The following is a 17,943-nucleotide window of genomic DNA, read 5'->3' as shown; positions in this document are numbered from 1 at the left end:
AAGCAAGCTCAAAATTGTAGTCATTTAAAAGGAGAATGATGAAAAGCAAATGACATTTCCATACATACAAGATCTGCTATTTTCAAGATGTTCAGGACTTATTATCCCAGTGATGTATAACAAGATGTGCTTGAAAACTTCCCTGCTTCATCAGATAACTAAATCTTAGCTTAATGTTATAAATATGCTTTGAATAGCCAAACAGTGCTCTGTGCCCTGAAGAGCAAACCACTATGTTAGCAAAACTGTGTAAGTAAAATTGCAAAGAAGACATAAATTCAGTTGTAATTCTCAGATATTATATAAGGGGAGATACATAGGTATATTCTCAGTGAAACCTAGTTTCTTCCCTGTAAGATACTGCAGTAGCTTGATAAAATTATTTTGCATTTGATGGATTATCTTGACATGAAAAGGTAAATAATGATTTGCTACCCCAATTTAGTGATAAATATGCATTCCAAATGCATAACAACACAGAGCAAATCCAAACAAACCCAGACATAAAAATTATAACATAACAACTTTTTTTCCCATTGCCTTAATAAATTCTTATTATCATTGCACAAATCACATTTTTCTGAGGTGCTTTTCAAAATCGAAGCCCAAATTATGCATACTCTCTGAAACAAATTTTCCTGTCACCTGTCATTTGAAAAAGTGACAACTCACTGACTTGCTCCCCCAAGCTCTCATGGTCACTTCTGGGTATCAGAATCAATGACTGCACTGTCATATGACTCCACATGCTTCACTGTTTATGGCAGCTTTGATGGAATGAGATAGCCCCAGTGGGAATTTCAAGGTGGGTATAGGCTAAACGTATTAAACTATCTGAGCGGCTGTGCGGCCACAACTTTCCAGTACAGTTTTACAGAAAGCTGCCTGTCACTTACAATGACACAGCACTCAGTAATACGGTTCTCTAAATTACTCCTCTGGAATGAAAACACTCAAAAAAGAAAGGGTTAGGTAAGGAGGACACAGAATAAAGCAATCCAGTGTGCTTTTCTGTATGTTCTTTTCTTCAAAGTCCTATGGAATAAATTGCCTCAACAGATTCCTTTACATCTGTTTGCACTCATGTTCATACATATGAATTTGGCATAGAATTTCTGTTTTAAATCCCACAAACCACCCCTTCTTTACTGCTGTTAATAAAGAAATTAAAACAAAAATTAATCATATTTACTTACATGTGTTTAGATGTATTAGGATATAGATACATAGATATGTAGAAGATATTTAAAGCAATAAAAGTGAGGTTGTGCTTTTAGAAGAATTATCAAGTAATACAGAAATATGACTCAGAGAACTAAATCATACTTCAAACAATACAGCAGAGGAGTTCATGACAAACTGGTGGCTACACAATCAACATTGACTTGTGAACTGGAACATCAGATGCCTCGTAATTCCTATGGGTTGCTGTGCAATGATATACTCAATATGTTCCGCCTGTGTGTATAGGAGAAGATGATGCAGTAAACAGAAACCCCCTCTTTCTTTATTTCATACTTAGAATTTAAATACTGCCATTTAGTTTTACTGCCTCAGGTGTTGGGATAGAATAGATGGTGCATACTCACTACTGATTTATTCAAAAGCTCTATTAATGTCCAAATTACATAAGCTGAGACAAAACCTTGAAATTTTATCTTGTCAAAGATGGGTTCTTACTATAGCATTTGGTCGTGATACACTACGTGCTTGTTTTGGAAAGCACCAACTAGTCACTTAGCATCAAGTATTTCACACGCCAAATTAATACTGACTTGGATATAGCATGAGCTGAGTGAAACTGAATTAAAGATGCATCAAAAGAGGCAAGTAAAAGATGCAGGAATATGAGTTGTTTCATGCAGGCAAATAATTCAAACGATCTCAAATCCCTGCCCAAAACTTGAACTTCTCTGGACATTACACATTAAACTCAGATTCCACTGTGTGAACCCACAAGGCAAAGCAACCTGTTACATCAGGATTTGTGCATGTTTGTTTCTTCTAAAAACAAAGTTGGCTTCTCACAGAAAGAGAGTCTTAAAACTCCACATGGGTCCACTGTTTCTCTAAATAATACTCAGAATCATAATTGCTGATAGAGATCATACAGGGAATATTTTCTAACTCGGTCTGTGCATTATACACCATATTGTGATTTTTACATTTTTGTTCAGACAAGAAAAGAATCAGTATTCTTTCCTACTCATAGGGCTTGGTAAAGAAAAACAGACAGGAAGCTACATTTGCAAAATATGTTTTAAAATAAGATCATATAACCATAAAATTGTTTCTTTGGAAAAGACCTCCAAGATCAAAGATGATTGAGTTTCAAACGTGTGCTCGTGAAGGAAGCTTAAACGGAAGTTTAAACAATTTGGCAAATCGGCGTTGCACAGTCCTCTAGTTGGTAGAAATTTTCATATTGCTTATGTTTTATGTAAAACAATTCTTGACACTAGCTCCTTTGCCAGAGTTTATTTTTCAAAATGAGGGTCTGTTCGTACCTCACTCCGCTGTCCTGCCTGCAGAAACATACCCCGTGCCTGCTGCTTGCCTCCCTAAACTCGGTGTAAAAATAAACCCGAGTAACTCCTCTCCAGGCACGGCGCATGCAGATTCGCTCGTAGGGATGCGCTCAGCCACCCTCTTCTCTCAGCTGTCCCCACACGCCATCCTCCCTCCCGCATGCCCGGGAGCAGGAGCCTGTCCTCCCCCGCCGCGCTGCCTACGGGATCTATGAACGGTGCCTGCGTGCCGCCGGCGAGCCCGGACACACGGCTGACTCCTGCAGCCCGCGCTGGCTCATCTGTGAGCGACACCGAGTCCAGGGAGGTGTGCGGATGTAGGTCCTCGGGGTGAGACCTTCGGCCACGCTCACCTTCCCCCGCCCTTGCCTTTAATCAGGGTGCACATCGGGTTAAAGGTAGCGGGTTTCTCCTGTTTCTCTTGGGTTTCACTTCTTGCTTTTGCTTTGATTCACCACGCAGCTCAGAAGCGAAGTTAGGGACTCTGGCTGCCGCCCTCACTCCGCCCTGCCGCTCTCCAAGATTTCCAAAGACTCGAAAAGGCGAAAACTGTCGAGAAACCAACGGCCAACGCGAAACCCCTCAGCGGCTCCCGTCCAGTGCCGTGCCGCCCCAGAGCCGGGCTCCCCGCAGCTGCCTTATCCGACCCCAACACCCCTTCATCCCCATCCCCACGTTTGCGGCCGCGCCGTGCCCCCCGTTCCCCCTGCGTCTGGCGGGAGGCGGCCCCGCCGCCGGGCGGAGGGAGGGACCGGGGCGCTGCGGCGGCGACTTTGCTCTTTAAATCGGTCTCCAAAGCTGATTACGGCTTGATCCCTCCACGTCACGCCGGAGTTGCCCGGGGGGCAGCTCTCCGCCACCGCGTCGCTCTCCTCCCGCGGGGCGGAGGAGGTGGAGGAGGAGGGAGGACCGGGACTGACATACACACACATCCCCTCCACAAACACACACGCGGGGTTGTGGGGGGGATGAAGCTGCGGGTTTAGCGGCATCCGCCCCCGGGGGCGGGCGGAGCTCTGTGCCGCCCGTCGGTGCGTGCCAGCGCCCATGAAGCGCTGCCGTGGCGCGGCACAGCCGCTGCCGGTGCCGCCGCGCTGAGTGCCCGCGAAGGCTGCCCTGCGGCGGTCGGTCGGCCGCACGCTCCCGGCCACCATGCAGAAGAGTGTGCGGTACAACGAGGGGCACGCCCTATACCTGGCCTTCTTGGCCCGCAAGGAAGGCACCAAGAAGGGTTACCTGAGCAAGAAGACGGCAGAAACCAACCGCTGGCACGAGAAGTGGTTCGCCCTCTACCAAAACGTGCTTTTCTACTTCGAGGGTGAGCAGAGCGCCCGGCCCGCTGGCATGTACATGCTCGAGGGTTGCAACTGCGAGAGGGTACCGGCTCCCAAGGGCTGCGCCGCCGGCAGCGCCAAGGATGCTGCTCTGGACAAGCAGGTACGGCCATCCCCTCGGACAGCCCGACGGCAGTGGCGGGAGGGATAGAGGGAGGAGCGGGGAGGAGGAGGGCAGTCAGGGATAGCTTCCCGCGAGGCGAGGGAGAACGAGGCACTGCAGGAGTCCCTGCCGTCGAGCCGCCTCGTATGGCTTCCCTCTGGGAGGCTAAGGATGGCCATCCCTGGTCGCCATTCCCCAGTGGGGAGTTCTGTGCCGCTCCCGAAGCACCCGGGAGAGCAACAGCTGCTCATAAAGTGGCAAGGCCACTGGCTCTCCCGTCCCATATGACTCTTCCCTCGTCGACTTTTTTTGCCCTAGTGTCCGATGGCCTAATTTTATTAAGAGTGCCCAGGGAGTAGCATATCACAAACTAGGTGTTTTGATGCTAGCCTTCTGGGACATGGCTACACCTTTGCAACAAACTCACCAGGGAATGTGAGGGGCCAAAGTACCCAAACAGTGCACGGGAGCTCCTAAGGAGTCCCCGAGCCTGTTCCTGGGCAGGTGTGGGGCTGCTCCTTCTCTCAGCAGTGCTCTGAGGGGTAACAGGGTCTCAGTGCCCGCTTGGAAATCTGAGAGCTGGCTGGTGGCTGGAAGGCAAGAGTGAGCGTGTGCCCTGATTTACAGCCTGCGCCATTCAGCAGAAGCCGGCGAGTTCTCTGGCAGCCAGGTGTTGTTAAGCCAGTCGTGCTTTCAATAGAAATGGTGGCACAACGCTCAGCCAGGTCTTGCGTTGCTTTCATCGGGCGAAGAACGCTTTGGTGGGGTTTGTTTCTGCGAGGGGTGATGGTTCCTAATGCATGAACTGCCAAATTCCCCCTCAGCAAGCTGATTGGTTTGACATGTATGCGTCAAGCGAGTGGTTAAATACTCTCTGTGCATTACATAATCACGAAGAAAAGGACGTGCTGTGGTTGTTCAGCGTAGATAGAGATCAGGTATCTTAACCACACGCCTCCTATTGCCTCACGTAGATTCTTGATCTAAGTTGCTGCCGGTTGAAATTTGTTTTAATCTTCAACTGGCTCGACCTAATGCCTTTCTGCCTGAATAGGAGAAACCAAACAGGTGTCAAACTGGTTTGGAAAAGTTTGGTTAACTGTAAGGAGGAAGGTTTCAAGCTCGCTGCAGGCATTTCCTGCTGATTGTGAGGACACTGACCTAAACCAGCTCCAGAAAACCAGCACAGCCGAATGCTGCACTAACATGATAACTTTAAAAGGAGAAATTTGTCCTGTGTCTGTGCTTTTTTTACCCATTTAGAAGAAATACTTGTGTGTTTAAGCAGCCTTTGAGATGGCACAGTTATGTAGCTGAAGTTGGGGTGGTTGTAGTTATGCCATATTCATCTGTTACATTCTCACTTATTGCTTTGAGGCATGTGTTTATAAGCACTGATAAATGAAATACTGGAGGATTCCCCAGACGAAATAAACATGAATATTTCCCCTGTCTGCTTTACATTGGCTTCATGCACTTGTTTGTCGATAGTGTTGTTAAACTACGGCTTGACTAAGAGAACTGTGTGAAAACAATGCCTCTCCCTATCTGTTCTCCTGGAATCTTGAGTTGTGCTTTTATAGTGGTGAATGTCTGAATTGTTTGTAATTAGAGTTAGTGGTAGCAGAGACAAAATAATTACAGAGGACAAAGCTGAATTTTGCTTTAATTAAGCATCTACTATGTTAACATTTTTAACAACAGCAGGCTGCTGTTAAAGAGGCAGAAGACTTGTTATTTTTCATGGCATCCTAGTTGGAAGACTGGTCTGGCAGACCACCAGAAAATATATATTTAATATTCAGAATTTGAATGATGCAGAATAAGATTCTGAGTGTTTTTTTTACAGACATTTACTCATTAAGGTGCCTCCTTGTTTGTATATGCCTATAGACACAAACCTTTGCTAAGGTGTGCAGAAAATCCCTCAGTGATCAATCACAAGAAGAAACATAAATATTTAACAATGATTCAGTCCTTTTTATTCAGAAAATGTGCTCATAGTCTTACAGGTGTGAACACCTAGTTTATTAACAGGAGGAAACAAATTCATTTTAATCAGATGATAATGAAAACTCAGTGTTGTACTGGCAGTGTAAAAATACTGCCTAGATTTAATTTGATTTGATTTAACCACACAAATGTATTAATGCAATGAAGAAAAAAAATTATCCCCTTTTTTGAAAAATCATATTTCTCTTCTCCAGAAGAGAACAAGAAGAATAAAAAATATCTCTTTTATCTTGGGTTTTATTTACCTAGGCAATGTAGACATTAGCATGGTATGTCTTGTAGAATTACACAAATGAGAGAGAGATGAAGAAGAATTAATCACACAAGAGAGCTTCATCAACATCATTTGAGTGGGTATTTGAAAAAGCAGTACAATTTCTTTAAGTTATGTAAGGAAAGAAGATGGAAAAGGCATGCAGAACAAACAGATTTTGTTTTCCTTGGTTTGCAGATCCACTTTAGTTTGAGTTGTTTAAGGGTTGCTTGTCAAGTCATATGCTCAGTAAGACCTGTTTTGAGAAGTTGTCAGAGTTCAGTTCGGAGGGTGTTGGAGCTGTGCTTCCCCATACAGGACACAGTGTTTTGGTCACCAGATGTGTTTAGGTTTAGTTATCTATCTCCCAACAAGCTCAGAAGCTGAATGATTTCACATTTACTCCCTTCTGGTGCTGTTGTGACCTTCCAGCAGTTCTTCATGAGGGGACACCAAAGTTATTACAGGAACCATACCGCCGTTCTGTGGAAGATGTCAAGCACCTTCGTAAGATTTGATGAATATTAAAGTACCAAGAGCTTGAAAAAAATTACAGTGACAAAATATGCTCTTTTTGGTCTTTTCCATGAAGATATTAGTGGAGGTTTTGTTTGTTGGTCGGTTGGTTCCTTTATTTTTTTTTTTGGTTCCTCAGAAGGATATTTGTTTCAAAGCAAATTCTTTTAAAACTACAGTAACTTTCATGTTATTAACAAACTGCACAATGCATGAATCAGTTGATGTTCTGCGAATATGGGATCCGAGTATATTTCAGATATTAAGTGATTTGTAGGTGGAGTTCTTAAAGAAAAGTGTATGTTTTGATCTCACTCGGATTTTAGAAGAGTTTTTGTAAATGCCAAATGGGTGTTGATATGCACTCTGATATCAAATTTTGGGGAAAAGCAAAAAAAGCAGTGTGGAAGAATCTGATTTTCAAACCAGCAAATCAGGACATGAAAATACTACATGTGATATTAATTAAACTGCATCTTCCCAAAGGAGCTGTGGGTTGTAAACACGTGCAGTTCCCAAGAAGTCCTGCACTGTGACAGTGACAGACTTGATGAGAATGAATTTCAGCTTTTATTTCAGAAACTCTGGAAAGAGAATGGCTTCATCTCAGTGAGTGGCTAGTGTCTTTCAAAAGTAGGGTAAAATGCCTAAAAATTATGCTTTTGGCAGTGCTTTATTGAAGACTGGTGCTTGTAATCAGTCAAGTTCACAAACTTTTTCTTTTTTTAAGACTACGGGAAGCAAATGAATAGAGGATTGTAAATATTATTGTTGTTGTTGTCTGCACTGGGAGGAGGCCTGTATGTTTAGTTTCTTACATAGCTGTGGACTGAATACATGGAAATGTTCTGATATATCTAATTAATAACTGTCAGTGTATTTAAGCTTGTAAATGTTACACTATTCTTTGTATCTTGCCTGCAATAATCTTTCTACCACTTAGCAAAATTAAATGCAGCATTAAGTCCATATCCCCACAAATCAACAGAATCCAATTATTTTTTTTTTCTGCTTACACTAGCTCTGTATTTATTTTGTAAAGGACATGCTGATTTTGTGGTGTTTGAAACCTCTCTGCTTTGCACACATTCCTCAAAATGATAAGGCAGGTGTATGCCACCAACCTGTACCCCTCTGCTAATTTACTGTATATAAAACCCACAATAATAATTAAACGTCATATTTTACTTTTTTTCCTATAGGTGTAACTGATTCAAATTTAATCTATTTTCTTTTATTGGGCAAACCCATCCCCTTTGTTGTTCAGCATCTCATGTCTGTTATGTCATAGAATCATTGAATTGTTTTGGTTGGAAAAGACCTCTAAGATCATCAAATCCAACTATTCACCTAACACCACCATGGTCAATTACGACATGTCCCAAAGCACTGTGTCCACAAGTTTCTTGAATACCTCCAGGGAAGGTGACTGTACCACCTCCCTGATCAACCTATTCCAATACCTGAGCAATAGAAGATATAAGTATAGATGGCTGAAGAATGGTGTTATCCTGTTTGGCAGAATAGCTTGCCACCTTTAGGTGTACTATTGTGCATAGCTCTTACTGCTTGCGTGTGGACAATTAACCCCCTGAGATGTTCCAATGCAAAGGCTCACCAGATATGTTATACAAATTTCCTGCAACATGTAAAAAATAACATATGAATTTGTTTTCCCAGTGTCTGAGAAAAAAAAAAAAGTTTGTCTGTTTGTTTTTGTGGTTTTGTTGTTGTTTTTGTTTTGTTTGTTTGTTTTTTTTTTAATGGGCTACCTTCAACAGAAGAAGTTAAGAAATGGCTGTTGGGAAAGTTTGAAGATACTAGTGTTCTTGCAATTACTGGTTTTGTAAGACCTTCTCATTAGTCTATGAATGGTTGTTGCATGAAGACAACTTTGGGGTAACCAGCTCTTGTTTACTTTCACAGATAATCTCTGCCCCCTTGCCATTGTTCAGTTACTGTCATGAGATAGTTTGTGGGCACATTCAACATAGGCTGAAAAGTGAGTCATGTGAGGCATTGTGCTTAAGGCAAGTTCCATCAAAGTGGATGCCTCTGGCTCTTCTTGCAGAGCTCTAAAGTGAATTTAGAGTGTGCTTTCTGGTGTGAGGCCTCAAGCAGTAAGTAAATATATAAGTGCAATCCTTGTGATCTCTCCCGTGACTGAACTTTGCTATTTGATAAATATTTTGTGTTTACCTGCTTGCCTGGCAATAGCACATTTTGAGGATGAAGAGAAGAACAGGCAATCTCGTGATCATCTTTATTGCTATTTTGCCAAAATTTAAGCATTTCAGTCTAACTCTTGGAAAGGTATTGTTTCTGCTATAGTGTCACAAAATGGACAAAATGCAAACTGGGGAATGTACTCAGTTGAGAAGTGAGTTACAGCCAGATCAGGTTAATTTTTGCATGCTTTCAACTTGAAACATTAGTTAAATCCATGCAAATGTTACTTGGAAAATACTGATGCCATTGAGTGCTCTAATATTGGACCTTTGGCTCCCTCCATCCATTCTAGTGTGTCTGTCAAACTTGAGGGCAAAAGGCAATAATAGACACCAGCTGAGCATCTTTGACTAAAAACTGATTAAAAGATCATTGGGACTGATGGTAAGACCAGATTTTAGTGTGACAAAGTATTATTGAAGAGAAACTACAGAGTGAAGCCTTTAACATTTCTCTGTGAGGTACTGTGAGATTCTGAAATATTACAGTATGCTTTGACAGAAGTACATACTTCTTAATTAAGTTATTCGAAAAATAATTAGATCCCGAGGCAAATGACATTTGGCCAAGGCTTATTTGTGGAATTGCTGAGAAATCCTTTCAGCTAACAGGTGAAATGTCAGTGAGTGAAAGACTGGAAGCAGGTTAGAACTAAATTAGAAATGCATCCCAAAGTGTAATGAACACAAACATCACACAAATATCCTGTAAGAATAATCTGTTCTACCTTTGCAACCTCAAACATGACACAAAGGCTGTGCAATGTGATCAGAACCTGGCTCACACCAATAATGTGAATACTCAAATTACATTTAAAACAAGGTATCATAGCAATTTAGCATGAGTTTCATTCTTCCACCAGTCTTACTGTTAATGCTACTACTTTTTTCATTTACTCTCCTTTGTTGGCAGAATTGTATCAATTCGATCTGTTCGGTTCCTCAAATATAAGAGAAAATTTGTAGAAAACAAACAAAAAAATTCTGAACACAAGAAATAGCAAGTCATCTCTAACCCACTGAATAATTATATTTCATTTATCTTAATTTCTGTTTGTCTTCCTTCATTCAAACCTCTGCAGATGGAGGTGGGGGAAGGGGGTTTTGGAGCACACTATGACACTAACTTTCAAAATAGATTTAATTTTCTTCTCCATCGTCATCTAAGCAGACTGGTAAGGCATGTACCATTTCTTTCTGCTAGCATACTACCCATATTAATTTCTCACCAAGTGCCTGAGTAGAAGATCCAGGCAGAGTTTCTTCTTTCTGTAGTAATATGGCCATGTTATAATAGTCTTTATGTATTGATGTATTATACATTACATGCCATCATTACTAATGTATCAGCATTTTTCAGGTCCACTTGCTGAGGGTCTTCCATCATAAGAGTCTGTGTGTGTAATGAAAGGTGTCATGGTTGCTCTATTGGGCTGCACACATGGTAATTACTAGTCTTGTTTTGCTGCTTGCAGTATGTCTGCTCTTCTGAGCACTTTGTGCAAAGATGGAAGGGTTGAGGCATGTTTTGGTGCAGTCTGGTATGGTTCCTGGCATGAATGTCCATACTGCATCTCGAGAAACTATGATGTCCAACCCAGTTATTAGTGCATGGTGCATACACACAGAGCTGATTGCTGCAGACCCTCTGCCTGCATTGCAAGTGGGGGACTCCAGGTAGTGTCCCGTTGTGTGACTTCCACATAGAAAGGAGAAGATTCACACCAAAAAGAGCCCCTTGAGGGAATTAAATTGTTAACATAGAACTCGTCATGCTGCTGAAGACAGTGAAGTGAAAGTACCAATCCACCACCTTTGGGCATCCTTAGCAACAGATTTTTGCTGCTAGGAGTAACACACTTCTCTAGATCCACTGCTTCAAGGCAGTTTTGTACTACGGCTGCTGCGGAGTCTGAGGCAACATGACGATACCGAACTGCTGACGATACCAAACCAGGAGGCTCGGCTGATCCACCTGAAAGCTGTGCAGCAATTAGTGAGACCTGGACAGACTGGAGGGCTGGGCAGAGAGGAACCTAACGAGCTTCAACAAAGATAAATGCAGAGTCCTGCATCTGAGAAGGAATAGTAAACTGCTCCAATACAGGTTAGGAGGCGAGCTAGACAGCAGTCCTGGTGGACAAGGAGTATTCCATTGGACAGCAATGTGCCCTTGTGGCCAAGAAGGCCAATGGGATCCTGGGGTGCATTCAGAGGAGTGTGTCCAGCAGATCCAGGGAGGTTCTCCTCCCCTCTCCTCTGCCCTGGTGAGGCCTTGCCTGGAATATTGTATCCAGTTTTGGGCTCCCCAGTTCAAGAGGGACAGGGATCTAATCGAGAGAGTCCAGCGGAGAGCTATCAGGATGATTGAGTGACTGGAGCACTGCCCTATGAGGAGAGGCTGAGAGCCCTGGGGGTGTTTAGTCTGGAGAAGAGAAGACTGAGAGGGGATTTAATAAATGTTGATAAACATCTGAGGGCTGGGTGTCAAGAGGGAGGGGACAGGCTCTGCTCAGTTGCACCCTGTGATAGGACAAGGGGCAATGGATATGAACTACAGCACAGGAGGTTCCACCTCAACATGAGGAGGAACTTCTTCACTGTGAGGGTTGCAGAGCTCTGGAACAGACTCCCCACTGAGGCTGTGGAGTCTCCTTCTCTGGAGACTTTCAAGACCCATCTGAATGCATTCCTGTGTGACCTGTGCTAGAACCTGTGCTCTGGCAGGGGGGTTGGACTTGATGATCTCCAGAGGTCCCTTGAAACAGGATCCTGTGATCCTGTGATCCTGTGAACCTGTTTCTCAGTGTGAACATCCTAAGCTTCCTCATTTTGTGCTTCCTGTAGCAGTCATAGACAGGCCAAATTTAGGTACCCTTTCATGGATCTGCTGGCTGGGTTGGTGTTAGGGCAGTGGGCAGATTTTGTCTGGACTGAAAAAGATGTTGGTATTTCTTTGTTGCCTGGTTGTTGATCAGCTACAGCAGTTCAGAAAGATGGTGTTATCTGGCTGCTTGTGTACTTGAAGGAAAACGAGATTCCACATAGTACCTCTTTTAATTTTTATTAAAATCTGTCTACCAGCCATGACTGATGCTGAAGACTGATTGAGGGACGTGTTTTTTGTATTTTTTAACACCGTGCCTCTGCACTAGATGCTTAGGAACATATGCTCACAATATATCTTCCAAGGTTTTTTTAACTTCCCAATCCTATATGATTTTTTGGTTGAGGTTCAGTCTATATAGAAGAAGAGGCTTCTCCAATTCAGTCCAGTCGTGACAATATCTTTATTGAATTTTCCTTGTGCTCTGAACTAACTGATTTTTGTTAGGAAATGTTTGTTAAGTGCCAGTTCTGAATGGAACTATGTTGTCACAAGTGATTTTACTTCCATTATTTTACACATTTCATTGTGGCAGACTTCCACTACTTTTAAAAAAATGGATTGTGTTATATCCAGTTATATGCAGTTAAATGCTGCAGCTGTTATAAATAATCACAGAATCACAGAATGTTAGGGGTTGCAAGGGACCTCCAAAGATCACTGAGTATAACCTCCCTGCCATAACAGGATCACTTAGGACGGGCCACACAGGAATACACCCAAGTGAGTTTTGAAAGTCTCCAGAGAAGGAGACTCCACAACCTCTTTGGGGAGCTGGGAGCCTGTTTCAGTACCTCAGTACTCTTTACCTTCAGTAAAGAAGTTTCTCTTCATGTTGAGGTGGAACTTCTTGTGTTCTAGCTTATGTCCATTGTTCCTTGTCCTATTACTGGGTGCCAGGGAAAAGCGCATGATCCTTTCTCTTGACAACCACCCCTCAGATATATATGCACACTGATAAGATCCCCTCTCAGCCTTCTGTTCTCAAGACTAAACAGTCCCAGTTCTCTCAGTCTTTCCTCATATGAGAGATGTTCAAGTCCCTTATCGTCCTCATAGCTCTTGTTGGACTCTGTCCAGTTCTACACATTGGCCACAACAACTCCACGCAACACTACAGGCTGGGGACAGAGTGGCTGGAGAGCAACCAGGCAGAAAGGGACCTGGGGGTACTGGTTGACAGCCACCTGAACATGAGCCAGCCTTGTGCCCGGGTGACCAAGAAGGCCAATGGCATCCTGGCCTGTATCAGGAATAGTGTGGCCAGCAGGAGCAGGGAAGTCATTCTGCCCTGTACTCAGCTCTGGTTAGGCCACACCTTGAGTACTGTGTCCAGTTCTGGGCCCCTCAGTTCAAGAAAGATGTTGAGATGCTTGAACATGACCAGAGAAGGGCAACAAAGTTGGTGAGGGGTCTGGAGCACAAGCTCTAAGAGGAGAGGCTGAGGGAGCTGAGGGTGTTTAGCCTGGAGAAGAGGAAGCTCAGGGGAGACCTTATTGCCATCTACAACTACCTGAAGGGAGGCTGTACTCAGGTGGGGGTTGGTCTCTTCTCCCAGGCAACCAGTGACAAAACGAGAGGACAGTCTCAAGCTGTGCCAGGGGAGGTTTAGGCTGGGTGTTAGGAAGAAATTCTTCACAGAAAGAGTAATTGGACATTGGAATGGGCTGCCCAGGGAGGTGGTAGAGTTACCATCCCTGGAAGAGTTTAAGAAAAGACTGGATGAGGCACTTACTGCCATGGTTTAATTGATTAGATGGTGTTGGGTGGCAGGTTCGATGATCTTGAAGGTCTTTTCCAACTAGGTTAATTCTGTGATTCAGTAGATCCCTGTCTTTCTTGAATTGGGGAGCCAAACACTGGATACAGTATTCCAGGTCTCACCAGGACAGAGTAGAGGGGGAGGAGAAGCTCCCTAGACCTAGGCACACTTTTGCTAATGCATGCCAGAATACCATTTGCCTTCTTGGCCACAAGGGCACATTGCTGTCCCATAGATTATTTTTTGTCCATTAGGACTCCAAGGTCTTTCTGTTTGGAGCTTCTTTCCAGTAGGATGACCCCTAAGCTGTACTGCTGCCTGGTGTTATTTCTTCTCTCTACACTTGTCCTCATTGGACTTCATGAGGTTCACCTTTGTCCAGCTCTCGAGCCTGTTCAGATCTCATTGGATCACAGCAGCCATCTCCCCATCCCCCTGCCCTACTCCCCCTACTCCCATTTTGTATCATCAGCAAACTTGCTGAGAATAGTCTCTATCCCCTCATCAGGTGGGATTATATTCTCCCTTTTTCTCCTATGGCACTCTGAAACACTGACTATGGTTCCATTTTTACCTTTTGAGTTTTTGACTACAGTATAATGTCTGAATAATAGAAATTATCTGCTGGTTAATAGTTCTGCAGTTTTGACCTGTGGATCAAGTGTGGTTCAAGTTCCTAAATTACTACAAGACTTCCATTGCATTACAATCTGTCCTTTGCAATCTTCTGAACTTGGCAAGCTCATTATATTGCTTTCAAAAAACTGTTGTGCCTGTGCCTAGCATTTTTTGAATAAACTCTGCAAGTATATAAATACTTGGAATGTAGGGTAGAACTTTAGATGCCCAATGTGAGCTAGAACCCATTACAGACAGTAAATCCTAGCCACTGCAACCTACAGAGCTAGTCACCCTATCCTAAATCAGATATTTACATTTGTTAAACTGCACAGACCCCACTGACTATAGTAATTAACACTCATCTGACTGTTAGGTGAGCTGCAACACCTGGCTCATGTGTTGACACCTGCATCTGAGGCACCTTAGAAAACAAGTTAATCTCATGCATTCATGAGTGCCCAGAATTTGCCAGAGTCTCTCTGATGACCTCCAGAACAGAATAAGGAATTTGTTTGTAACCCCATGCTTTCTTGGATGCTCTAGCATGAGAAGAAAATTAGTCTTCTGTTGGCACTAGTCGTACTTTCTGCCATTTGGTACTCACAGAACAATGTTAGAGAAATATTAAAAATGCTTCTTCCTAATAAATCTGTTAGGGAGAATTTAAAATGTAGGGACTACCTATAAAGCTTTCTGAAAAGAAAGATGGAAGAAAAACTGACAGAAGAGTAGAGGGATCCAGCATAGGTATCTGTGCAATATCACCACTAGTCAGTACAGTTACTTGTGTGTACAGATGAAGAGAATAGTACTTGTGGCACTGAGATAATCATACTGCTGCTGCATCTGATATTGTCAGTGTTTTCTCCTGTTCTTAGGAACTGACCAGGAAAATCAGGCATGTGAGAGCCTCTGGGATGGTACTTGCCCTTCTATGTGTGATTTGCTGCATGTATTGTTTTTGTGAGTCTGAGGTCTTTTTGTATCTTTCTTGCCCAAAGAAATATCTCATGACTGAACGGAATACCAGGCGAGCTAAGGAATTACTGTTCCGTAGGGAGAAGCTGCAGCTGAATTGGTTCTCCCAGAGTCAGGAGTCTCCCAGACTTCACCAATCATCTCAGCGGTTTTGTGGCAGTAGGTGTGGAGTGTGGCACTGGCTGGAGAGGTACTTGCTGTCGCCCTCTAGTGGTGACTACCACAGCAGGCGGCCGGTCGGTCTCCGCGGTCGCAGTGTCAGCCTAGTGTGAGGTCCGAGGGCTGGAGCAGAGTCTGTGGTCGCGAAGTTGCTCCTTCCAAGTACTAGTGCGTGTTTGTGCAAGTTTTTCTGTCTCTTTTCTGTGAAGTCCAAGGAGCTATGTGTGTAGAGTATATGAACAGGCTGTAGGGATGCAGGATTGAGCAGCTGTAGGCAGAGAAAGACAGAACTAAGGCTTCTTGAGCAGCCTAGTGGTCACTCAGAATCACAGAATGGTAGGGATTGGAAGGGACCTCTGAAGGTCACCTAATCCAGTCCCTCTGGTAGAGAAGGATCACGTAGAGTAAATTCTCTCAGAAGCACACATCCAGGTGGGTTTTAAATGCCTCCAGGGACTCTTTCTTCTGTACTGTGATGTTCTATGCAGTTTCAGGAGATCTATTTCTTTCCTCAGGCTCCTTTCTCATAAAGTACTGAAGAGAAGTGTTGTGATCAATATCTTGAAGAGGATCATTTTCTAAAGGGCTTTCTAGTTTCCCCATCTCCTTCTCTGAGCATGTCTAGTGTATAAGGCATGAGACTTCAGAAACAGGTGATTTGATGGTAAAATCAGAATGCGACCTGTGGGAACTAGATTCTGTCTTTTGCATAGGGTCTCTGTGAAGAAATGCACAAATCACATCCACAAAGTGTTTTACGGTAATCATCAGTCCTTGTTTTGGGAACACAGCTTGACATGCAAAGGTGAAGCTGTTCTCTGTGAAAGTAGCTGTTAAGGTGAGTAAAAGAGGCCCATCTGGATACCAAAGGCTGATGGATTTTTGGATCAGGCATCCAAACTGAGCTGCATCTGACACTGCTGGTCTTGTGCTGACCATATCTGCAGTAATTCCTTCTACCTCACTGGCTGTTGTGAAGATAAATATATTAAGTCTATGAAAGCATCTGAATGATGTAATGAGAAATGTCATAGGACAGCTTGTAAGAAGTTTCTGAACTCTGCTGATTAGTGTGCAGTAGATAAAGCAGGGAGACTTGAATTCAGCAATCAAGATAAAATATGAAACCATGTCTCACTTTACATGTTGTAACTGAATCAGGATCTCATGAAAGAAGAATTGTGTAATAGAGGACTGCAATCATTTCACTTGCATACATGGGATTAAATTAGCAACGTACAAGGCAGCCTCAGTTATGGCACTTTTCTTAACCTCTGTGTAATCCAATGCCAAAAACAGGGAAAAGCCTTCCAAAACAACAAACAAACCAAACAACAACCTGAAAACCAAACCCCCAAAATACCCCAAAAACACCAATATGAAATTGAGGTATAAATGCATTTTTAAAAAATTAAGCTTTTGGGCATGATTTATGTTATGGAAACAACCAAATAGAATTCATTTAGGTATAGATTTGTTATTGTAATAAATGTAAACTGTAGACTAGGATTTTTCTCATATTTTTGCTGCCTGCTGCAGATGGAAGTTTCGTAAGTGCATTACTTGGTGGCCTCAGGGAAAGCCTAGCTAGCTGGTGTCCAGTACTATGTGGTCCAAAATGTGCAGCGACCTGAGAAGAACTCTGTCATCAGCAGTATGAAAATTGCTGCAGACTTACAGAAAAGTTATGCCTGCACCATATATACTAATATTAAAATGTTTTAAAGAGAGAGACTCTTCTCTGAGTGCTGCACTGCATTCTTGTAGTTTAGCAGCACATAACTTGGCTACATGCCAGTGAAGTGAGCAAAGCAGAGACAGTCACTCATATAGTTGACGGTTTAGAGTACTGCCAAGTAGTTCCTTGTTAAATACATAAGTAGATAGATTTACCTTTCATAGTAGGTTTAAAGAAAAAAAAAAAAGGAAGAAAAGAAAGGTATCTTCCTGTAAGAGACTGAATCTTGTCTGTCTTGGTGAATCAACAAAGATAAAATCACCTTTGCTCCCAGACAACAGAAATGTGTAATGGGCAGACACCACTGGATAACGACTCTCTGGAATGTGCACAGGCCAGATCACCTCTACCCCAAAAGGGAGGTGGTAAAAAGGCTGGACTGTACAATGGATTCACCACCTGGCATGGTAAGTCCCTGATGTGTATTGTGTGTATGGGCAGGTAAAAGGTGAAGGAGGAGGCAGAGGCCCCTGTCCTCTGCTGGACCCCTGTAAGCACACAAGGAATACACAAAAAGATTCTCTGGGGACAACACCTGGACAAAAACCTGTAAGCAAAAAAACTGTGTAAAAAACCTGAGCTATGCCTGCTCAGGAGAAGAAAATACAAGGAAAGAAAAAAGACAGACAAAGAGAGAAAATGACATCATCATGCAGCCTGGAAGCAGCAGACCAGGGTCTTTCTCTCTGTGCCCCAAATTAACTCATGCAGAAGAGAAAAGACATCTTTACTGAAGACACCACATGTTGGAGGCTGATCAGAGAAGGACTTTGGGACCAATCCCTCCCCTCCTCCAGCACAAGCGGACAGCACAAGCCAAAAA

General features: G+C 43.2%; 1 protein-coding gene across 1 annotated transcript in view; it reads left to right on the top strand.

The window, feature by feature from the left end:
- The first annotated feature begins 3,672 nt into the window (after window positions 1–3,672).
- The window catches only part of RASGRF2 (Ras protein specific guanine nucleotide releasing factor 2), a 150,572-nt gene continuing 136,301 nt past the window's right edge, over window positions 3,673–17,943 (top strand). The window contains exon 1 of the mRNA XM_054398139.1: window positions 3,673–3,965. Within this exon, the coding sequence (XP_054254114.1) occupies window positions 3,681–3,965 (285 nt within the window). The 5' untranslated portion in view covers window positions 3,673–3,680. The remainder of the gene's footprint in view (window positions 3,966–17,943) is intronic.

This window comes from Indicator indicator, chromosome Z (genome assembly GCF_027791375.1).
Source record: "Indicator indicator isolate 239-I01 chromosome Z, UM_Iind_1.1, whole genome shotgun sequence".
NCBI classification, from domain to species: domain Eukaryota; kingdom Metazoa; phylum Chordata; class Aves; order Piciformes; family Indicatoridae; genus Indicator; species Indicator indicator.
Note: the sequence above shows the minus strand (reverse complement) of the source record. Positions and strands in the feature narration are given on the sequence as shown.